General features: G+C 38.4%; 1 protein-coding gene across 6 annotated transcripts in view; it reads left to right on the top strand.

Moving 5' to 3' along the window:
- Positions 1-25257, top strand: part of LOC117307367 (voltage-dependent calcium channel subunit alpha-2/delta-2-like) — an 84768-nt gene that overhangs the window by 55376 nt on the left and 4135 nt on the right. For all 6 annotated transcript variants that reach the window (XM_033792106.1, XM_033792103.1, XM_033792105.1 and 3 more), the window contains 20 exons: positions 4041-4115; positions 5414-5485; positions 6454-6515; positions 7561-7634; positions 8453-8507; positions 9763-9878; positions 10336-10435; positions 12140-12202; positions 12995-13113; positions 14812-14913; positions 15631-15692; positions 16143-16187; positions 17792-17863; positions 18052-18122; positions 18835-18916; positions 19733-19785; positions 21251-21309; positions 22572-22698; positions 22917-23038; positions 24097-24176. In XM_033792106.1, the coding sequence (XP_033647997.1) occupies positions 4041-4115; positions 5414-5485; positions 6454-6515; positions 7561-7634; positions 8453-8507; positions 9763-9878; positions 10336-10435; positions 12140-12202; positions 12995-13113; positions 14812-14913; positions 15631-15692; positions 16143-16187; positions 17792-17863; positions 18052-18122; positions 18835-18916; positions 19733-19785; positions 21251-21309; positions 22572-22698; positions 22917-23038; positions 24097-24176 (1611 nt within the window). The remainder of the gene's footprint in view (positions 1-4040; positions 4116-5413; positions 5486-6453; positions 6516-7560; positions 7635-8452; positions 8508-9762; positions 9879-10335; positions 10436-12139; positions 12203-12994; positions 13114-14811; positions 14914-15630; positions 15693-16142; positions 16188-17791; positions 17864-18051; positions 18123-18834; positions 18917-19732; positions 19786-21250; positions 21310-22571; positions 22699-22916; positions 23039-24096; positions 24177-25257) is intronic.

The raw sequence follows: 25257 nt of genomic DNA, 5'->3' as shown, positions 1-25257 counted from the left end.
GTGAATAAAAATGTTCAAAATGGGACTGGGGAATTTTATTTTGGACAGGAAGAAGGGAGGTGCTGAAGTATTTCTAGTCATTGTAGATTTCCAAATTTACAAACAACGAGGAAACACAATAGCGAGAAATTATTTATGTACATTGTAGATGGTCAGTCTTCTATGGTTTTGTGTTTGCTTTTAATGAAATTTGTTGTGATTTTTGTTTGTTTTGTGTGCAAGGGAGATTTCTACTTACTGTATCACAACATGATATAACCATTCTAGGTTATCCTTGAAACACCCTCAGATTTTCTGTTTAAACAGTTTTTCCCTCATTTGTCTAATATTCTGAAAGATCAGTTCCGCCATTTTGCAGTCAATGGAAGACTTTTCACTTACCTAATTTTTATTTTATTTAACACACCCTTTTTTTGGAGTAACTGTGTCATCTCCTGTTTTCATTTACTCATTTATTGACTCTTTATTTAATCATAACTTTCAGTTATTTTGGGGATGAATGTTTTGTGATGCACATTAGCTATTTTAAGAGGAGTTTGTTAAGATACTTTCGTTGACTGTTTTTTCGTGTAATCTGTGACAAAAGGGTTATGTCAAAAATGTATTGTTTTTTTTTAGTATGTACATGCAGATTGCCTGCCTCACTTTCCCCATCTCAGAAATACAGAAATGTAGAACTTTTCCTTAAATTATTCTAGAACCTGCAATACAAAAGCGGTCGAGAATTAGGGCCCAGTCTCCCAACACTTTAAATTGTCTCTTTTCACATCCTTTTCACGCCCAGATATATTTTAGAAATATTATTATTTGAACTTAAATTTTTTTTTTTTTTACCAAAATTTTCATACCATGTTGAAGTATAACAAATTTAATTTTCATTGAAGCAAACAGCCCCATAGTTTAAAGCCATTGGACCCTTTCGGTAAACAGTATTGTCCAAGGCCCACACTTTGTGTACCACAATTTCTATATCAAATAACAAACCTGTTAAAACTAAGCCTCAATCGGTCATAGGAGTTGGGAGAAAATAACGGGAAAACCCACTCTTGTTTCCGCGCGTTTCGCCGTGTCATGACATGTGTTTAAAATAAATCTGTGATTCTCGTTAACGAGAATTTATATTGTTTTACTGTTTTCTCAAAAAGTAAAGCATTTCCTGGAATAATATTTCAAGGAAGTATTTCACTACTACCTTCTGTAAACCCTGTAAGTTATTTGTAAATCTGTGAACTTTTTTTTTTTCCCTGTACCGAAAGGGTCCAATGGCTTTAAGGGCAAATTACCTTTGCAGTGAAATAAGTATGAATCTTGCTATCCTAGAATTAGCGTAAATTCAAAATAGATGATTTGATTTTGTTTGGGGGTTGTAAAAACATTTTTTGGTTTTTTTTGTGAATTGTGTACTCGTGTTTATGTTTGTCTCATAGACTTTCCTTGTTGATGTTCTGACTTCCTCATATGGAATTTGCACCAGTATTGTTTTTTTTCTTTTTGTTAATGTTTGTGAAGTTGTAAATACCGTCTATAAACTATTATTTCATGATTTATTATTTGGTGTATGTCGAACTCTCTGTGTATTTCCCCAGAAAAAGTTAAATTACTTTAAAATGTGTCCCGAGTTCTGTACATTGTTAGTATTTGAGATTGTTGTTCACCATGTGTACATCCAAACCATCGTGTTGTAATTTTGTGTCGTACCCCCTCGATATTGTCACGTTGAAGTATCCCCTTGTTAAACCTCCCCCCCCCCCCCCCCAAAGTATCTGGTGACGTAGTCCAATGAATAGTGAGTTCATGTAAGTATTGGTGCCGGCTTGGTCGCTTGGCAAATTGCATGATAAGAGCATTATGGGTATAAATTTACTAACAGCACCCACAAGACGTGGTACGTGGTGAAAAGATATTTGTGTGTTCTTCTTGGAAGTATTGTGAGAGGTTTGTTGCGTTTCTTTGGATTGGTTTGTACCCCACTATGATCGTATCCCACGCTATGTCTTATTTTTTTTTGGAGGGGGTGTGTGTGTCCATCTTCCTCACTCTCGTACCTCAGTCAACACCCTTCTCAAACCTGTCTCCATCTGTCTTCCACCCAGTATCTCGCCCAATAATTTTCTTCCAGTTCTTGTCAACATTCCCCTATGTTTAAACACCCAGTTGTACCCAGTTGTTTATACCCAAATTGTCACTACCCATTATTTCTTTCCAGCGAATTCCCAAGCACCCATTTGTACTCCTTAAACACCCATGTGATGTACCCATTTGTGCCACATTTGTGCCACATTTGTGCCACATTTGTTCCCATAGTTACACCAATTTCCCCCCAGGTAAACACCAAGTGTCCCTTTACACCTCAACCTTTAATCTCCACAGCCACAGATCCCTTTGCATATCTCAACTTACCCCACTCAAACCCACTTTCTCTTGTAACGTGCCCCACCCACATCTCCCCATCCCATCCGTACCCGTCGCCCACTGACCTTCAGCCAACGTTTACCCCAATAAACCCCTATCCCACCCAATCCACCCACAGTCGACACCCTGCCACATTTTGATTGCTGTCAATTTGCTTGTATTTGTTATTTTCATTTTGTTTTTGAGATAGCATTATGTACTTGTCTCCACATTATTTTAATTTAAATATTTAGGTGTCAAAGTTTACCTTAAGTGATATGTATACACCAAACAAAGTTCACATCAACATCATTTTGCAGAAGTAAACATGAGCCTCCGGAAAACATCTGCTTTTAAAAGAATTATTTTCAAAAGAAAATCTGGTCGCCTTTGACTTGATCCAAGTTCGGGCTGATGATCAATTGATTGTAAAATATCCAATTTTGTTTGAAACACAAGTCCATTGTTTACTTAGACAACATGTGTTAGGAATCTGCAGCCGATTTCACGAAACGTTAGGATTAATCCTATCTCGAGTTAGGACGAGTAACCTGTCCTAATTTAGGATGGGTTCAATGTGTTCTTATGTCTTCGTATACCGGGAACTGAACCCGTCCTAAGTCCTAAGATTAATCCTAAGTTAGGAAGAGTACGGTGAAATCGACGGCAGGTTTCCTTGATGACTTTCTCAGCCTGACACATGCTTGAGAATGTTTTTTTTTTTTATTGCAAGCAAATCTGTCTTACAGTTGGACAAGTTCTTTCAGAACTCATGTATCTCACTCTGGGATAGTGGAGACATTTACAAGAGGCCCCTTGCACTCTCTTGGTCCACTTGTAATCTACTCCGCGGCAGTAGATAAACGAACAGGTTCCTATCAGAATTAAAAGGGGGAAAAACCATCCTGCTATTTTTCATTCAGTAAGAGTATGACAGATTCAACAAAATCTTATATCTTTTCAGCATTTTTTTTATTTTTTAGATTTCTTAATTGGAAAGTATTTTTTTTTTTTTTTTTTTAAAGGAGACATTTTTCAACAATATCTAATACTATTTCCGTCTTTCATTAATTTTTGTTATTGAAACAAATTATATGTATTTGCTTTTTTGGTGTGCATGAAGGAGTCCAAATGAATCTCGCATTTGAAATAATAGATATTGGTGAGGTTGGTTGAATTATGTACCTGTATACTTTATACAAGAAGTATTATACTTCGTAAAATTCTTACAATAAAAAAACTACCACAAAAGTTTTCTTGTAGCCAAAAACTGCACAAAAATATGTAAGGAAAGTCTTGCGCTTATTTTTTTTCATGAACTGCCCACATGAGCTATGACAGGACTCGTAATTTCATGTATTAAGAAAAGCGTATGCATATAGTTGAGAAACAAATGGTGAGTACGTTTGGAGAGAATGAACTTAACAATTTGAACAAGGGTTAAAAAGCAATCTCTTTTTTCTTCGGCTGTGCCTATACTCTGCAAACCTCCCAGCAAGGCTGCACCGCATGGTTTGGGTCAAATTTTAAGGGGGTTTAAAGATAATGAGATTGCTGTGGCGAATGCATTTTTATCCTTTGTGAAGTGTACCATTTTATGATGTAATTTATTCCAATTTCGCCCTGCCCCGTGATTTCTTATTTTGTAGTTGGGTTATCTGACTGAGCCACCAAATGTAGACTTCTTGGAGGTTGAATACAACTCGCCTAAGGAGAAGAAACAGGTAATGGTCATGGAAGAGTAGAAAACACAGTGATAAAGATTTATTGTATTTGTAGATGTATTTCCACACATTTATTTCATTGCTGCCCTACAAGAACAGTTACACATTTTTGTATTTATTATTATTGGTTTATTAAAAATGCAAACATGGCGGCCAAAAAAACGAATTGCGGATGCATACATACAATGAGTAAAAATACAACAATTTACAAAGTTTGTTAATTATATTCAAATTATGAGTAGTTTACAGTATTACTTAGTATCTTAGGATATGAAAGTTCACAATGATTTACGTAGTTGTATATATTAGGAAGCTTTAAGTAGGACAACAATTAGGTTAGGGTGAAGCAGAGGCTTTTGTGCCTTAACCTATTGACAGACAAACAACAGAAAATACTATACAGAAGACAGAAAACACACGACAGACTAGACAAACAGAATACACAACAGAGGCTAATATATGATGGTTAGTATGTTAATATACTTCAGACTTTTAATTGTATAGACCCCTTGTACCAAATTTACACGCCTCCTGTCGGCCAAACTTAGCATTTTGGGAGTTGAAATGCATGTAACAATTATTATTAAACATGTAATTGTTGCGTCGCCTAAAATGTGCAATACTCTGTATAAAGCCAGCCGTCGATTTCACAAAACTCTTCCTAACTTGAGACTAATCTTATGACTTAGGACGAGTCCCAACCCTGCACTGTAGCATGCAGACCTTAAGATTGATCCTAAGTTAGGAAGAGTTACTCGTCCTAACTCGAGATAAGACGAGTCCTAACTCTTTGTGAAATCGACGGCTGGTTCATACTTCCTGCGAATGCAAATGCAATACTAATTTTGACGTCACATAATGCCGATGCGCAATGAATAATTCGCGTCAGTTGACTCGTGCTCAACTCCTGCGAAACATTCGCGGCGGAAATAGGAACTGTGAAATTTACAAAATTTGTATCGCATTGGCATTTGCAAAAGTATGAACCGGGCTTAGGGATCAACTCTGAAAATGCTGCATCAAAGATTATTGTCATGATGTTACATGTAGGTTAGGCGGGTCAATAGATAGTTTCTATAGACAATTTTTAATTTCGGGAAATGATTTTTTATTCCCATGTTCTTTCTTTAGAAGACGATCAGAGCATACTGATCGCAACGTCCAGTTGAAACCAATGGTTCTTTTCAGAACCACACCAACTCATTAGATATTGTCATTACATGGTGTTACTACAAACCTTTCCATATCGTATTTCCACCATGCAAAGTTTCAAATCCTACCCATATTCTTTTATTCAGCTACGTATTGATATGATTGACCAGCGGACTGGCCAAGTGGAGATGTTTACACCAATAATGTCTCGAGATGAGGTAGGTGACCCTAAATCTACCCTTAAAGACACTGGGGTCGATTTCACAAAGAGTTAGGACTAGTCCTAACTTAGGACTAGTGCTACATAGGAAATGTACAAATTGCATGGATAGTCCTAAGTTAGGACGAGTAACTGGTCCTAACTCGAGATAAGACTAGTCCTAACTCTTTGTGAAATCCACCCCTGGACACCTTTGGTAATTGTCAAAGACAAGTCTTCTCAATTGGTGTATCTCAACATATGCACCAAATAACAAACCTGCGAAAATATGAACTTAACTGGTCGTCAAATGAATAGACTGTGTGCTTGAGCTATACAGTACCAAGTAACACAAAGAGTTCCCTGTGTTTAAACCGCACCCTTGATGAGACCTTAGCAAGTCTTTATATATTTGCTTCATAGCCCAGTGCAGGACTGCCTCCACTCACTATGGCTGGTTTTTAACTCTTTGTTTCACTCAGTGTGTCAGAGGCACACCATGTATTCATTCGCCTTTGAATAGCCCGGGTAAGCTCACCAGGGGTTTTGTCATCGCAGAGGCCGATACACAAATAGTCACCCCATAAGAGACTTACAATAAAAGAACCATGTGCAACGTTCGTCGTGTATGTCAATTGTGGGTGTAGCTACACAGGGAGAGCTGTTCATTGGCTCTGATGTGTTTGACCGGCCGACGTACCTCCAAAACCTATGAACACTATAATGGCTCTTTGTTCTACTTCTCAGCAAAGCAAGAGTGAGTAGGTGAGAAGAAGCAGAAAGCCTGGTTTCACGCTGAAACATCCTGATAGGAGGAACTAGGTTTAGTGTTTCTTAAGCAAGTACACATTAGTAGGGTTGGTACATGTATGTAGCTCCCACAAGCTCCCTATGAACATTGCCTTACAATTGATAAGGCACTTCAAAGACGTTGCTTTAGTTGTAATCATTTGCAGATAATTGATTTATAATTGTTTATTTTTCCAGAGATACCTTGAGTTTGTCAACATGACCTACTCGTACACGTTCATTGAAAACACAACATTCAGGTAATACAAAACTACTCCTAGCTGTGCTCTTTACTTAAAAATCACAGAGTGTACAGTGTTTTTCTCAAAATTTTTCAACAGCACCCCTGTTGAACATCACACCAAATGAAAGCTGTAACACTCTCTCTAAACAATCAAATGAGGGTGGTATATTTGGGGGTTGTAGTTTTTAAGTTATGACTGTTTATAAAAGTCCTAATTGATGTTTTTTTGGTGGTCACTAGCGACCGCGTTGTGCACCAAAGGGTTAAATAGTTGTGTATGTTTTTTTATATACATATTGTTCGCAATCTCCCATTGGTCTCTAGCCACCAATTGTTTCTAAAGTAGACACTTTGATCGGCTATAATTTTCCCGCCTTTGCTGGATCCCTTCCCTTAATCCTTTTCCCCTCTTTTTTTCTAGAAATGGATATGTATTTGTTTGTGTAAATGTTTGGTTTGCTGTAACACCATGTGTGTATCTACCTTACTTGTCAGGTAGAGTTCGTTGTTAGAAACTGTCTTTCTTTATTTTACTACCGCAGAGTAGATTATCGGGTGTTCGTGAGACTTCTCAGTTCTGAACAGAACTGACTTGCTCTAGTCGTCGTCAGGAGTTGGCAATGACTGGAGCAAGCTTGTCCAAACATTTAGACCAATTCAAGAACTGACTCTGCGGCAGTACAGTTAATTACGATCCTATAAGCTAAAGTAGTAGTCCAGTCTAGTTTCTATACCTTCCGCCCTGGTAATAGTTAAAAAGCAGGACAGTTCTTTTCAGAACTGAGAAGTCTCCCAAATTCTCCCGAACACCCGATAATCTACTCTGCGGTACAGTAGTAGAATAAAGAAAGACAGTTCTGGAAGAACAAACTCTACCTGGCAAGAAGATACACATATGGTGTTACCGCAAACCAAATACATACTGATACCTCACCATGCAATGCCTCAAATTATATATTTGTTTGCACTTGTTTATGCCTCTGAAGAAGGTCCGGTTTTTGGATCGAAAGCTATGGCCATCTACTTACCCTACTCATTTATATTTGTCTTAATCATTATAGTGTCGCTATAGCTCAGCCGCGGTTTGGTCTCATTGAGTGGGAACTGGCACCAAAGATTACATCGCTGCAAGGAAGTAAGTTTCTTTTGCTTTTTGTTCCATTCAGCTACTAGCAGGCCTGTGTGCTTCTTTTTTGAAATGGCAAAGGTGCCAAGGCATTTTCCTATCTTCCAGGGCACCCTATGAGGAAATTGTAAATTTCTACTGGAGCATTTCAAGGGCACAAAGGCAATGACTAGGGGGCATGGAGGCAATCATTGTGAAGTATTAGGCCTGAGTTAGGAAAATAAGATAGTGGGATTTGTTTAGGTTTTTATATTGTATCAGTTTTTGCCAGCCGAATTTAATGGAATTTTGTTCGGGTATTTTTTCATAATGTTTATATTCAAGACTAGTGGTCGGGGATGAAACTGCATCATGAACTCATCCCAAACCCAACGATGTACTGTTCCTTATAGACCATGTGAACTTTGTTTTCAATAAGTGTGACCTTGTACATTCTTTGAGTATTCTGGCAGGCAAGATAATGTACTACACTGGTCCTATGGGAAAGTTGACATTTTGTGTCATAATTTCCACATAAAACCAAGAGTTATATGAAAGTAAAAGCTGGACATGTTTCGAATGTGCCTCCTTTCATCATATCAAAAGTTGATAGGAATTAGGCAGTGCAATCTCCATAAAACCCAAGATTTAATTTTTTCTTCCCTTGAGCTGTGTACAAATCGTGCCTGCAGGAAAGTCCAGGCTCTGTGGCTCTTTTGTAAACATGTCACGGGTCACAGCGTCTATAATATGGCTTGGAATGGTATGGACCCTTGACCAAACAAACCCACACCCATTCTTCATATTAATGTATGTAGACTGATCTATTCACCTCTTTCTTCTTGTAGGTCTAGATGCGATCATTACGGCTCAAGATGGTGTCTTTCTGCTTATTGCTCCATGGTAAGTACATTCTATCGTTGCGGTACGCGCTGCCATAAGATACCCACTGCCATAACAAAGGATTCAAACTGCCTCTAGCTCCTGGGCAATCTCAGTAGTCTAGTTGGTAAGACACTGCTCTAGAATTTAAAGGGTCGTGGGTTCGAATCCCACACGAGTAATATGCCTGTGATATTTTTTTCACAGAACTCGGGAAAGTACCGAGTATACATGCAGTGCTAACACACATCAGTGTCTGGGTAAAAACCAAAATTAATATTTTTTATCCACGATGAAAATTTAACATCTATTATATAAGTACATTCTAGTAGATTTAGCCTTATAGGGGGGGGGGGACCCATACAAATCTTCCTATCCTCGGTGCTTTTTATAGACGCATTTACTGGATGGACCTCACTAATTTGTATCTGCACCAATCATTCAGAGAAGTATTGCCAACACAAATCTACATGTATAGAGAAGTATGTTTTGCCAAAAGTTATCGGTCGGTGGTCGCGGAGGCTTGGTTGGCTGTTGGCCTGGGGGTGGTTGGTGGTGATTGCAGATGCTGGGTTGGGAGTGGTGCTGGAGCTAGGTGGGGTAGACTTTGGGGCCTGTTGGGGTGGCCTTTTGGGCTGGTTGGGTGGTGGTGGGGCTACATGTAGGTTAGTTGGACATTGGGGCTGGTTGGGAGGTTATGAGCTAGGTTGGGAGTGGGTGCTGGGGCTATGTTGGATTGACTTGGGTGCCTACTAGGCATGGCCTCTGGGGCTGGTTGGTGGCCTCTGGGGCTGGTTGGGAGGTAGGGCTAGGTAGGTGCGATGCTGGTTGGGCTTGGGGGTTGTCGGTTCACCTCTGGGGCTGGTCGATCGTGGTTGAAGGGGGCTGGTCGGTGTGGGGCTGTTTGTGGGTGGAGTGGCTGATTGGGATTGGGTACAGGCTAGGTGGGGTGGGCTGGTTTGGGGTTGATGCTGGGCTGGTCAGGTGGTGGGTGCAGGGGTTGGATGGAGTTGCTGGAGGGGCTGGTTGGGGTTGGGATAGTTGTAGGGGATAATTAGGGTTGGAAAAGGGGATTGTGCAGGGGTTGGTTGGGGTGGGAGCGGGGGGTAATGGGCGTAGGGGCTGATGGGTGATTGGTGCAGGTGCTGTTCGAGGGGTGAGGGGAAGTCAGGTTTATTTGGCCCATTCACATTCATCTTTGAATGTTTCAATATTAGGAGCATGGACAAAAGACTCCCAAGTCTGACCAGTAGTTTGATTGTCTTGATTGTTTTAGGGAGTTTTGTGCCAGCCATGATGGGCAGGAAGGAAATACTTCCACTGATAACATCGTTGAAACGCTACAACAAGCTATTAATAACATCGGTGGAACTGATGTCAAACTGGAGACATGTAAGTTGATTTATTTATCTCTTTTTATATATCAAGGCACCAGACACTATTGGTAATTGCTAAAAAATAATTGTCAGCATAAAAACTTACTTGGTAACGAGCAATGGAGAGCTGTTGATAGTATGACACATTGTGAGAAACGACTCCCTCTGAAATAACTAAGTTTTTGAGAGAGGGGTCATTTCTCTCTTATTTAATACAAGACTTTTGGCCTGAAGCCTATTGTTATGCATCTGAAAGCACACAAAGTTGTGCAACAAGTGTGTTTCTCCTTTCATTATTTTCTTGCAACTTCGATGACCAATGAGCCCAAGGTTTGTTATTTTATGCATATATATTGTGATACACCAAGTGAGAATACTGGTCTTTGACAAGTACCAAACGTGTCCAGTGCTTTTTATGTTTTTAACATTTATGGACGTTTCTCCCTCGTGTTATTCCTGAACATCTCTCTCAGGTAATGATGAGATGGTACGGAATCTTCTAGTCGATGCTGACATCACCAAGACGGTCGGTGAATACTGGAAAGAGACGCAGACCTCCAACCCAGCCGCGTTGTAAGTTTCACTCTGTTGTTCGTTTCTGTTCATTTGGGTTGTGTTTCTTGGCCGCCCAAGTGCAATTGTGTGTGGGCAGCGTATTTTTCTTTTCTTGTAAAGATGAGGCCACTTATCATAAATGGGTGTGTTTTGCCTCCTTTTCGCACAGGCCGGGTGCAACCAAGCATGAACAAAATATAGCTGTGTACACAGTGGTGTGAACGAAGACGTAACTTTAAGGGTGCATCCACATTATACATATATTTTGTAGAGCACATGTGTAGAAGATACCTCTAACCTGGTCTTTGCTTCCATGCCACATCCCTCTTCCAAAATGCTCCTCAAATTAGAATGACTGCTTTCTGAAGGATAATTCACTCAACTCAATAAACTAAACAAAGTAAACAACCCTTTGGACATCCCCGGTCTGAATCGTCATTAAAATGGCATGGCATGTGCTATAGTAGCTCTATGGGTCAATCGTGAGTCAATGGAATTGACTTCCAAAAAACAAGAAGACAAAATTTCAATGAAATATATAGAACAATATGATTGAATGCAAAACCCTTGAGAATACTTTAAACAGCCACTTGAGCGGACTGTTTTTCTCGGAAATGCTATTTTAACTGTTTATAATGCTTTGTTTTACATTTAAAGGCAGTGGGCACTATTGGTAATTACTCAAAACAATTATTAGCACAAAACCTTTCTTGATTAAGAGTAATGGGGATAGGTTGATAGAACAAGACATTTGTGAGAAACAGCTCCCTCCGAAGTGATGTAGTTTTCGAGAAAGAAGTAATTTTCCACGAATTTGATTTCGAGACCTCAAGTTTAGAATTTGAGGTCTTGAAATCAAGCATCTGAAAGCACACAACTTCGTGTGACCATGGTGTGACAAGGGTGTTTTTTTTTTTTCGTTCATTAATATTTCAAAACTTTGCAACTGATTGAGCTCAAATTTTCACAGGTTGGTTATTTTATGCATACATGTATGTTGAGATACACCAACTGTGTATTTAAATGTAATTTTGATATTTGTGCACTTCAGAATTTCGGGTAGTTATCAATTAAAAAATCAGGCCCCAACCTCGAGGTTTTGAAAAACAAAAAAAAACACTTCTGCCGGTGACGGCGCACGTCAAAATGACGATACTTTGACGTCATGCTTTGGAGTTTGCTTTGTTATACCTCCACGCTGCAACAAATTGGCTATACAAATTGGAGCTCCCAACTACATGTATGATGTAACATGAGTGGTTAATTACAAGAGCTTTTTCGCGAATCGCTCAGAACAGTGCAGAGCAAGGGTATTCAAAATGATTTATAGTCGTATGACTCAATTTCCTTATTGATTGAAAACAATCTAAATGAAATTCAGCAAAGATCATGACTTGCCAAAACATGAATACGTCCAAAATAGAGAAAGACTTTTGGAGATTTTCAAAAAGTTATAACATGAATAAATAAATATATTCATTTTTGTTGTTGGGTTGGGTGTTTGTTTGTTTGTTGGGGTATGCAGACAGTCGAAAGTGCAAGCTGACAAACATCACCTCGGACCAATCAAAACACAGATAAGGAAAGCTTACTTCACTGCCCGTTTATCCAATGAAATCACATGGTCTGTAGAACCAGTGCCTGTGTTTATCCTCGCATATCAAGACAGGGGACCAGTCTAATTATAACAGAATTTCTCTTGGTTTTTTGTTTCATTTTTAGTGAGGGTATTTTGTACAACATTGTCGCTGCCAATGGAGGAGTCACCAGAATCTATCCCAGCAGGTAAATAAAAAGAATTAGAAACACTCTGTTAATCACGAACATGTGCAGGCCTGGGCAACCAGTGAAAATACACTACCCCAATAGTAAAGACTATTTTAAAACCCAAAGACTGTGGGTCACACAGGTACAAAATGGTAAAATGTTATGCTGAAATGTGAAGTATTGCCACAGACGCACGTGAGCAACTCCTTTGATGCAGCAATATCATAGCAGACAATTACAATTAGGTGTGACTTCAACACTAGTCATGACTATTTTTTGTAATAATAATGGCGATGCGGTTAACATGTTAATGGGGTAGCTGAAAAGCAGCAGCAGCGACTGGTCACGACTTTGTGATACTAGTTGCACTAGTTGCCCAGCCCTGACCATGAGGTAACAATCTTGTGTTTTTTCTCCTATTGAAATACATTAAACCAAAATGAAGATTAAAGGGAAAAAATAGCCTGGCCCCATTTTTATAGATGAGAATCTGCTTTCTATATTGCTGCCGTATACAGGGAATTAGACCAAATGATTACAGCAGGACATTGATTTGATTTCTTTAGACATGATGAATTATCCCTGTACTATATCTGATCATTTTCAATATCGTCTTTTTAAAGAAAATGATATTATAAAATAATTCACAAAAGAGTGAGGGTTAAAATTTCATACAAACTACTTTTTATATTTTACGACTCTCTTTTGTCTACCAATATTCATACTCCCCCCCCCCCCCCCCCCCTCCACACTCCTGTCCGTCTGATTTCTCAAGAACCGTCCTTTTTTTTTTTTTTTTTATATCACCAGCGTCGCAGAAAAATGGAGTAAAGACGAGCTTCGTGCCATTCAGGATCCCTGGGACCAGGCGTACTTCCAGAGGGCGCTATACAACAAAAATTACGTCTTTTCTGTCCCATACAACAAAGGTAAATATGCAGTTTAAACTTAGTGTCAAGAAAATTACAACTCTGAACAATTGTAAAATGTTTCACAATAAAATTTCAATCAATAATAATAATAAAAGTAGTGGTTTCTTATGTAGCGCTCAGGTCCGTCACTCAGTAACACTCATGGCAAAGTAATTTGGAATACAAATTTAAAAGAGATTTAAAAAAAAAAAAAATTAAGAGTAATTTTAGTCGCCTTATTAAAATTTACACTCGACCGCAGAATATTAACTTTAGCATCTAGCCGGTAAATTCAAAAGTGGACAAGTCTGGTAGTCTTGCCTTTTTACAATTGATTAATAATACCTCTCTTTGTTATAAATATAACTTTAACAAAGTGATATATAAGTTATGACTTTAAATCAAATACATTTGGTTTTACTCATATGGAAAAAAATCAGAGACATATTACTCTGGTGGGATTCGAACCCACGACCTTTGCAATTCTAGAGCAGTGTCATACGAACTAGTTTTTAAAGCTGATAAATATCTGTCAATTACGATTGATAATATCAAGAAATCAAGAACAAGTGAGATAAATCATCTGTAACTGATTGATCGAATAGAATCAGTTTAGTAAAATATCTGTCAATTACGATTGATAATATCAAGAAATCAAGAACAAGTGAGATAAATCATCTGTAACTGATTGATCGAATAGAATCAGTTTAGTAAAATATCTGTCAATTACGATTGATAATATCAAGAAATCAAGAACAAGTGAGATAAATCATCTGTAACTGATTGATCGAATAGAATCAGTTTAGTAAAATATCTGTCAATTACGATTGATAATATCAAGAAATCAAGAACAAGTGAGATAAATCATCTGTAACTGATTGATCGAATAGAATCAGTTTAGTAAAATATCTGTCAATTACGATTGATAATATCAAGAAATCAAGAACAAGTGAGATAAATCATCTGTAACTGATTGATCGAATAGAATCAGTTTAGTAAAATATCTGTCAATTACGATTGATAATATCAAGAAATCAAGAACAAGTGAGATAAATCATCTGTAACTGATTGATCGAATAGAATCAGTTTAGTAAAATATCTGTCAATTACGATTGATAATATCAAGAAATCAAGAACAAGTGAGATAAATCATCTGTAACTGATTGATCGAATAGAATCAGTTTAGTAAAATATCTTCTCATTTTGATTCTGATCTTGTACAAAGAATTTTGGTCTGGAAAAAAAGTTGAGGTATTATAAGCTTTGGTCTTGTGCTTTTTCAAAAGGGGTTTAGCCCTGACTTTGGTGCAATGTAGTACATGTGTAGAAATTGGCTACCTCCCCATAGAAGCTGTCAGATCAATTTAAGACACACCAACAAATATGACCCACACAGATGTGAAACAGTTCGCTACAAACAAAGTGCAATTCCTCAAATCGTCAGTCTGTTAAATGCCTTTTAATAATAATTGTGCCTACTGGTTTTTTTTCTACCAATGTATTTTTGACAGTGTGTATAATAATAATTTCTTATTTGATGTCCTTTTCTTTGTTTACTTCTACTTGATGTAATTTTTTTAACATATTATGATGTTGACATGTGCAATTCAGTTTTTTAACTGCGAGTCATGTTTTAATAAACCATTTTTTTTAATTGAATTGAATTGAATTGAATGTACCAGTCCAGTAACATCTCTATTTATGGATTTGTTTCAGGTATGATGCCTCTACCGGTGAACGAAACATTCTTGACACCAATACGAGTCAGCAAAGCAGCCAACGTCGAGGTCAACGCTGGTCATGCGATCTCACATGCTGGTATGTTTCTCCGAGATCCTAATTATCCAGAACTAATCTTCAGCAGGATTAGCTTTAATAGCATTTGTATCCTCATCCTTATTCTATACCCATAATTATCCTTAACAGATATTAAGTCACACAGATATTAATCATGCCAGATCTGATCGTTCCTCCTTTAAAAAGATTAAGCTCATAACAATTTAATCGTGCCGTGTTCTGGCCTAGCGGTTAAGAGCACTGGATTCAAGCTATGTTGTGTGATCAGCAGAGTGTGAGTTTGAGTCCCAGGCATGAAACTTGTGTCCTTTCATCATCTTCCTATACTTTGCAGAGACCTCCTCTGGAGTATTCTCGCACTTTAGCAAGACACTTAACCATGATTGCTTCTTAAAGTTGGGGATGTAGTGCTTTCTGTTCTACCATCCATGCTTCTTGTGGATGGTACCAAAGCTTACATACATATGGACTGTAACAATATAAAATTCCTAATGAGCAATTACAAATAAATACGATAAAGGATCAACCGGTTTGCCAAATCTCCTTCAAAAAATTATTTTGTCATTATTAAAATTCAGTCTTGCTTTATTGGGCGTATACATCCTGTACTGTGAAGTATGTAGGGCACCAAGTGAAATCAATCACAAGAAATCATTGCTGCCCTCACATGCATACGTGTGAATGAATGTTAAATAAAATATTTGTCTGATTTTTTTTTTTTTTTTTTTTTTTCCACAGTGGTTGCCGTATATCTTGACTCTTCTGTTTTCAATGACATCTGGATAAAGTTGACCAAGAAGGTAAACAAACTCACCCAATCTTCCCTCGTTTCAAGACTACAACTTTCATTCCATGCAAGTCTCGCACATTTATGGAAAACAAATTGAACAAAGACTATCTTCTCTATTAACGTTATTTATTCAAACTTATTGAAAATACAAATTCCTCAAGCAATTTGGTTTTTCAAACATTTTTTTTTAGACTACAAAATCTTTGTTAAGATTATTGAAACTAGATTAAATCTTGGGACGAGGAATTTGTTTAGAAACCCCATTTGCCAATCACTCATGATTTTGTGCGACAATGTAACATGTGTAATGATACCTTGAACGTCAGTTTGGGCAAATTATTATTTTTTTTTTGCAAGTAACCGACATTAGAGTTCAAGTCTTATTTTTAGGTTTTCATTTTCAATTTGCTTATGTTTTTTCAACTAAAATGATAACTCGGCACTTTTTTTCTATTCCCAGGGGTTTAATAACAAGGAGAGTGACGCCATATCTTGCACCAATGAAGTAAGTAGTGCTGTGGTCTGACCTTTGACCCTTGACCTATAACCTGCAGCGTATTTCACTGTTTGTGTTTCAGTTATGTAGCCTTAACTTTTGCAAATTATTTTGTTGTCTCCAAAGACATTTTGCACATAAGGTATAGGGATTTTATTACCTCAATTTGTTTCCATGTAGCAAAATATTTTTTTCCCCAGAAATATTAGAGGTACTGTATTTTCAGTCACAGTAATGAAAATAAATTGGGGAATGCAGAAAATAAATTGGAAATGCAGAAACTGATGAAACCAGTGCCTAATTTCAAAGAGATGCTTAAGCACATAAAGTACAAATGTACATGTAGCTCAACAAAACAAGATTATGCTTACAAAACAGTGGTTACAGGCAAAATACCACGTCATGTGTACTAACTGTAACCGGTGTCCTGCTCATTTTCGCTTAGCAGAAAAGTGTGAAGCAATATTTTGAGCTGATCAGAATGGTTTGTTAAGTTGATACCATAGAGCTATATATATTGACTAGAGCGCTAACACCCCGTTATACACGCACTAAGGTTTTGAAGCCGTGTGGGCGCATCTATGTTTATGTACAAACCAATACAAAAGCTTGACATTTTGTACGGCAATTGTACGACTATTTGCATGATGGTGCGTTTGTTCTTTTCTATGTGTCATCGAAGCAAAAAATGCAGCAAATGTGAACGCACAATCTGCTGATGAGCGTACAAAACTGCGAGCGCCATGTGCGTCATGTTTAAACGGCGCGTATACTTTTTTTAGTACATCAATCAAGTCGAACATACGGTTTTCGTAGCGCGGACGTGCGCGAATGGGCAGTCGCGTACGAAAGCGCACATGCCGAATTAAAAACAAATCGCGGCAATGTGTGTTCTCTTAAAATTAAAATCGTTCCGTAGTCACGCAACACATCAAACATGTCTGCGCTCAGGGTGGCTTCAAAACGCGGAGCAAGTTAGCGCTCTAGTCAATATGTATAGCTCTATGGTTGATACCAACGAAATACTTTTGAGGACTCTTGGTGGCAGCAAACTTACCAGGTAAATCAATTGTTCTTCAAAAAAGGTGAGTATACACTACAATACAAGAAGGCATTTCTATAACGCAGTTTCATTTAGCATGCTCAGAACTACGTAAAAACAATAACAATTTACCTAGTACATGTAGGTCTGCTGCCATCAAGCATCTACCCCCATGGTTAAAATATCTCTCATTGAAAGTAGATATTCTTTGAGATGAAGTGAGTTGTAACCATAGAAATATGACCCGGAGAACGCTGAGCTCGGCTGCCATCTGTGTCGTCTGTGGACGCGGCGTTTCTATATCGAGCTATACGCGTGGATGGCAAAAATGATCATCACGTGACACAGATGTGTGGCAAAATGGCATCGCATGTACGTGTTTCTACCGGTAAATGTTCGTGACGTCTGCTGTGCCAATTTTGCCATACAAAAAAAAACCAAAATGGCATTGACCCACCAATAAAAATGGTCTCACAACGAAATTGCACGCACAATGGCGCACTCAGCATTTTGCAGGATATATTTCTATGGTTGGTACATTTCCATGGTTGTTTTACCCCTCTCTTGACAGAGTATCCATTGTACTGTCCTTGACGATGGCGGTTTCATCATAGCCACCAATCAGGAGGATCAGCAGGGAACAGTAAGTGTCTAAAAATCCCTCTCTTTTGATCTTTTCATAAAAGGAAAACTTCTTGCATCTGAGTGGATAAGATTTCAAGGAATTTGTTTGAAAAAGTTTGAAAATTGAAATAAGTGAAAATTAAGACTTTCGCATACACAAATTGCATACACTCGACATTATTTCTGTTTCTTTGACTCGTTTTTCAGGTTGGCAGTTTCTTTGGACTCCACGACGGTGACTTGATGGCAGTCTTGAAAAATGAAACAGTCTACAAGCTGTAAGTACTCATCCCTGGTTACTCATTCCTGACTACTCATCCCTAAGTAATTCAACCCTGGTTACTCATCCTTAGGTTGTCATCGCTGGGTTTTTATTTCTGACTACTCATCCCTGGTCCCTCAATCCACATTCATTTGAGTGATTCCTGGTTACTCATTCAATGTTATTCATCCTAAGTCATTCCTGGTTACTCACCCCGGTGACTCATCCCTGGGTTACTCATTTTTGATTACACATTTCTGGTTACACGTATCTGGTTATTCATCCCTGATCACTCATACCCGGTTACCCGACCCCGTATCCTAATCTTGATACTCATCCATGATTACTCATCCCTCACTACTCATCTCCAGATACTCATCCATGATTCATGTTACCTTTGTTTCTCATCCTTGGTTATCAGTTCCCGACTACTCATCCCTTTTCACTCCGTCTGGAAACTTACTCAAAGTTCAACCAGGGAAACTCAAAGTAACTCAGTAGCAATAAAAGTTAATTGATAATAATAGTATTAATAGTGACTTCTCATTTAGCCCGCATATTCGTCACACAGTGAAGCTCAAGGCGCTTCAACATTCAGTGATTTTCCTGCAAGGTCTGTGGGACTTCGTTGAATTATGAGACCTAGTCCTTTCATAGCAACATGTAATGGTTTACAAGTTGCGTGCAATATGAGAGTTTATGAGTTGTTTATTTTATTTGGTGTACAGGATGCAGATGAACGATTTCCAGGCGGCTTGTGCGAGGCAGCAGGATGATACCTCTGCTTCCGCTCCTAGATCAGTCAAAATTGTGAGTAGATTTATTAGGGAAGCACTTACCGGTTAATATCAAGGTTTTAGCCAGGATTTGATGAAAAGGTGTCTAAATTTGCTGGAAACTAAAAACCATGGTTGTCCTCTTACATGTCTTATAACACCATTCCTGTTCTGTTAAAGGCAGTGGACACTATTGGTAATTCCTCAAAATAATTATTAGCATAAAAACTTACTTTTAGAGCTGTTGATAATATAAAACATTGTGAGAAACAGCTCCCTCTGAAGTAACCTTTTGAGAAAGAAGTAATTTTCCACGAATTTGGTTTCGAGAGCTCCGAATGAGATTTTGAGGTCTCGAAATCAAGCATCTGAAAGCACACAACTTGGTGTGACGAGGGAGTTTTTCTTTCATTATTATTTTGCAACTTTAACGACCAATTGACCTCAAAGTTTAACAGGTTTGTTATTTTGTGGGTTTGTTGAGATACACCAACTGAAAAGACAAGTCTTTGACAGTTACGAATAGTGTCCAGTGTCTTTAAAACATTATTCCTGTCATAAAGAGGTAATTTTGCCAGTCACAGCATTCTTGTTTTAACGAGACTGGACTGTATTTTTAATTATACCTTGAGTATTGTAGTGCTTTTTTTTTAAGCCTTGTGCATTAAAGAGGTTTAGGCCTTCGAAGGCACCTTTTTAAAATTTTAATTGTGATAATAATAAACAAACCATAACTATAATCTCATCTTAAATCTCCCCTTAAATCTGACCATATTTAGCTGGCCAACTTTATTAGAGAAAAACAACTCTATTTTCTTGATTGATTCTTGTTTACGTTTTTTCTTGACAGCCGACCATTTCTGACGTCATCAACTTCAACTCCTGGGCAGCCACAGCTGCATGGTAAAAATGACATCATTATGATACATATTAGAAGAACCGTTCATTATGCTAACTATTATTATATTCCTCAATTTGAAGAAGAAAAACAAATTAATTGAGGTTTTGCCTCAAGTTCTTTAATAAGTTGTATTACTATTTATACTTATCAATACAAACCACTTATCAAGATAGTCAATTCTTTCTTCAACCCCAAAAATCATTTCAAAATTTACCCAGTCAGTTTCCCTTGTGGTTTATATTGATATCTGAAACAAAAAGTCGCATCCCCTTAAGGTGATCCCCTGGCTGCCGCTTCCCAGGTTGTATCGTAATTTGGGTGTGATCCCTGTCTACACGGCAGTTAACGGTTGTATGGCTTCTGACTGGCACCCCCGAACAAAGATATTGAAAAAATAGGGACACCGCCAATATAGGGCTAGATAGCTCAGTTGGTAGAGCGCCGGCACGTTAATCCGGAGGTCGTTGGGTCGAATCCCACTCTAGTCAATTCTTTGTTCAACCCCAAAAATCACTATTTATACTTGCAATATAAGTTTGTGATTCGGGCCTAACTTTTAAGTGCAAGGCGATTGTTTCTCTGAAAAAAGGGTACATCAGTTGGAACTTCAAAATGTCTCTTTAGTTTTTGAAAAAGAGCACAAATCTCCGGAGCAACAAAGGATTGTTCTATGTGGTTTTGTTGGAGTGCCAAGCCTGGGCTCAATTTCAAAGACCTGCATAAGTAGAAACGTTGCTTAGCCTTTATAGCTTAGCACGCACAGAGCAGTCACAAAATGATATTTGTGACCCGCTCTGTGAAAATGAGTCAGATGTAGGCAATTTCAAGAATTGAGTTATATGCATGGCTGGAAAGAACACATCAGAAGCAGTAATTTGGTATGTGTCTAAGCTTTGGGGTGTATCGCATTGCTGAGTTACTCCTGTTTGAAATTAGCCACTACACAATTTTTTAAACTACCAAAATGATATTTTAAACTACCATTGTGTGCAAAAGGATACAAATTAGACATAAATATGATCACAAGATTGTTGTATTCATAGCTTTATTGCCTTAAAGTAAGTGTTCTACACGTTAACTATATGCAACTAAAGATCACAAAACGAAAACTTGTTTTCCTTTTTTTTTAAATACATTTTCCACATTAAACTGTCTATAACTTAATATTGCATTGGGCTACATCTGACTCATTTTCACAGAGTGGGTCACATTTACATGTGACTTGGTGTTTTTGCCGGTAATCTTATTCTTGTATACAAATGTTGGTTGTGTTTAGCTACTGTTTGAGCTTTACCCGTTTTATGAAAGTGGGCCCTGTTTGTTCAGTTATTTTATTCTTGGCTGCATTTTCCAGACATGGCAAGTTTTTCTTACAATTTGTTTAAATTTTTAATTTGCCAATTTAAAGGTTGTATTACCCACTGCTATAAATCAACATATTTACATAAATATGATATTTTTATTCAGGTCATTCCTGCGTCACTTTCTGTATGACATGCTGTTTTTAGGCGTCACAGATTACTCAAGTAAGTACTACGGAGAAGGTTTTCAGTTTCTACCCTACCTCGTGGAATTTACCTTGAATATTTCTCCAAGGTTTTTCCTCCTACATTTAAAACTTAAACTTCCTTCCTTGCTCTCTTTTGGGTTCTCGGCTATAGTGTTGACCCAATTGGCCTGACGTCGTCATCAGAATAATCTTGTCAATGTGCGATATTCAGCAAAGTGTACATTTTAGGCGACGCAGCGTTTACACAAAAACCTATTGGCCACCAAAATGTTGAGCGTGGCACATTCGCCGCATGTGACGTGCGTGCAAGGGGTCAATTGTGATTAGTCTCCCTTTCTGAGAGTCCTTGGGTTCATAACCGGAATCAATTCAATTAAATGAAATAAACTTAGTGATAGTGAGATCCCAGCCCCACTCGCTGGTAAATGTAGCAAGTTCTCAATCCCCCTCAGTGACTCGCCACAACTCGAATGATCTGTACTATTGTTTAGGTCTGCTCTTCTGTATAATTAGGTTAAATAAAGCCTGTACATTGAGCTCATGCCTGGTGATGTGTAATTTGCCCACTCTTGTTCTTTTACGGCTCCTGGTGCTTAATGAGCAGGTCTGTCATGGCCGGTGCTTAAAAGCTCTGCTTCTCACCTGCAGTATCTTTGTAAATTTAGCTTGAGAACCTACTTTCTAGATTGTTTTAATATTTGTCAATGTATATGAGAAAATAGATTTAGCTGTTGCAAACAACTACCAACCTAATGGACTGATGGTAGAAATGTAAAAAAATAGGTAATGCCCTGACATTTTGACACTAGCAGAGTCTTCTAATAATGATAATAACATAACATTTATAAGGCGCACAGTATCTGGAAGGTACCATTTAAAGGCGCCGGAAGCTAGCAAGCAGACAAATTGAACAGATGAGTCTTGAGGTTGTGTTTGAAAGTAGATAGATTAGGTGTGTCCCTCAGCTCGTCTGGCAGGGAGTTCCAGAGACATGGTGCGCCGGTGGAAAAGGCACGATCTCCGTAACTTGCCAGATGAGTTTTGGGAACATGGAGTATGTGTGATGATGATGACGATGACGACCTAAGGCTAAAGAGAGAGACCTTCGAGAAGGACTCTACAGGGTCGAAACTCATGCCATTAACTAGTTGTATACACTTATTATTGTGTATATACATGTATACAAATGTATCATTGACTGATCTTGATACTGCGGACAAATTAAATAAACTTGAAACTGGTACTAAATATTTCCCTTGATCCCGCTCACCCCTTCAGATCACTTTGCGGAAGCTGATGAGATCCAACAGTCTGAAAATGTCAGCTGCATCAAGATCCTTCAGCAGTTCTACTACGGTGAAGTCAAAAACGCCTTTGGAGAAATATCATGTGGATACTGTAACAGGTACTTGCCCCTGAACAATCTTAAAGACACGGGACACTCTTGGTAACTGTCAAAGACCAGTCTTCTCACTTAGTGTACCTCAACATATGCACACAATAACAAGCCTGTGAAAATTTGAGCTCAATTGGTTGTCAAAGTTGCAAGATAATAACGACAGAGAAAACACGTTGTTAATTTGTACTTTAAATAATAAGATGCAATGTTTCTTTTTTTTTTAGGCTGTGGCGATCGAGCCGGATCGAGGGCACCAACCTTCTTCTGGTGGTTACGGAGAGAAATTGTGATAACTGCACCAATCAGGTGGTGAAGCAAGCCCCACTGGAGCCTGATCTCTCAAAGGATATCCTTTACTATATTATATTACAGTGGGTGCGTTCGTTTAGCTTCCTTGGGTCTTCTCCGCGATGCTCACTCGGGTGAGCCCCTGACTCAAGAGCTAAACGAACGACCACTCACCGCTGCCTCTCGTAGTGACGTCGTTTACCTGGGGCCAGCCCCCAAGTGACCCACTCCACAAGCAGGGCACTGGGGGCTGACCCGGGTGAGCCCCTGGAATGACGTCAAAAGCTATTCAAACGCACCGGGGCAGACCGGGGTCGACCCAGGGAAGCTAAACGAACGCACCCAGTGTAATTGCAGGAAGGTGGTTACTAGTAATGTAAACAAGGTCATATCCCGACGACCTGTACACGAAACTGACCTCTGCAAACAAATATTCAGATATTCTTCGGTGCTCTGGCGTACATACCAGGTGGCTGAAGCCCGGTTCATACTTCCTGCGAATGCAATATGAAGTTTGACCTCACAAATTAGCAACGGATAGTTCAGTGCTCAACTCCTGCGAAAAATTCACAACGAAAACAGCCCTGTGACGTCACATTTCGCTTTACATTTGCAGGAAGTATGGACCAGGGTCTCTGGTCCCAAATTACGGTATAATTGGTGCAACATAGAAAGGTCATGACTAATGGTGTACCAAGGTCATACTGTATCTTGACTTCTTTAATTGTATTAATAATACTACTAATAATATTGGCCATTTATAATTGGCCATGTATGTCTAAAAGACACTCCTGGCGCAGGAGAGATACAGAAGCCAGCTGACAATGATAGATCTAAGCACACAAATATATTTTCAAATGAGTTTTTAAGTTGGTATACTGTAAGTAGTGACTTGTCGGAGATTAATATATATTCAATGAATATTTTATTTGGTGCAGAAGGGTGATTTTTTTAATAGTTTAATAAGGTCATATCATAAGCAATGTCATCTTAATACTGAAGAATAGGGGAAGGCTACGACAAAACTGAAAGTCAACATAACGTGTGACACTATTCATGATTTTATACAGTTACAATTTTTTCTCTGGTTTTCCTTAATGGCTATATTGTGTGCACGTGAAGGACCAGATCCGTGTACAGCTGAACCACAGTACCGCAAGAGACCAACGGAACACTGTTATGATTTTGACCCCAATGTAAGAGCAATTCTTAGTGTTTTTTTTTACACATTTTCTATTTTGAATCTGGGACCTCAGAATTAGCACACGTGCACTATCTAGCACTTTTTATACAACTGACATACAGATCCTTGTCATTTGATTGGTGGAACTTCACGTGACATTCAGTATTACTCCCATCCGCCCATTGGGGAATAGCATTTCCCATTCAACAGTTAGAATCGTCCTTGTTCCCAATGTTTTTGAGCAGTACAGCGCCGCCGCGCCGCAGAACAAAGGAGCGCCTGTGCAAAAGGTTGTGATCGGAGTGCTATTCAATTTGTGCATTGTTGCCGCTACGCGGCGCTACATGATTTTTGGTTGTCAAACAAACAGATTTTTTATAATTTTATTATTTTTAAAATACATCAAATGACAAGGATCTATATGTCAGTTATATAAAACAATTGTTGAGTGGCTTTAATTCGTGGAATGGAAGGAATATTATCGCTTGGTAAAATTTGGACTGTTCCGTTCCACTCGACTTCGCCTTGTGAAATGGAACAGTCAAAATTTTACCTTGCAATAATATTCCTCCCATTCCACTCTGAGCCACTCAATATTTGTATACTAGCCATATTCTGGCAGTCTGCATATTTGGTTAATATTTTTGTTCAAGGATGCTAGTCAGAAGCCATTCAACCTGTAACTGCCATGTAGCCAGGGATCAAACCCATGTTTAGGATGCAACCTGGGGCCAATTTCATAGAGCTGCTTAAGCAAAAAATTTGCTTAAGCACAAAAATAGCTCGCTTATTTTTCACCTGTTACTGGCAAAAATTTCATGCCATATACATTGCTTGTGACTGGTATTTAGCTGTTGTTTACTTAGCATAACAATTGAGTGGAGTCTTGGCTGGTAATCTGATTTTACTGAGCAAGGATTTGTTTGCTTAAGCGAAATTTTGTGCTTAAGCAGCTCTATGAAATTGGGCCCTGGGAAGCGGTAGCAGAGGGATCACCTTAAAGACACTGGACATTATTGGTAATTGTCAAAGACCAGTCTTCTCACTTGGTGTATCTCAACATAGGCATAAAATAACAAACCTGTGAAAATTTG

The sequence above is a fragment of the Asterias rubens genome, chromosome 2 (assembly GCF_902459465.1).
Source record: "Asterias rubens chromosome 2, eAstRub1.3, whole genome shotgun sequence".
NCBI lineage: Eukaryota > Metazoa > Echinodermata > Asteroidea > Forcipulatida > Asteriidae > Asterias > Asterias rubens.
This window is presented reverse-complemented; position numbering and strand designations above follow the sequence as displayed.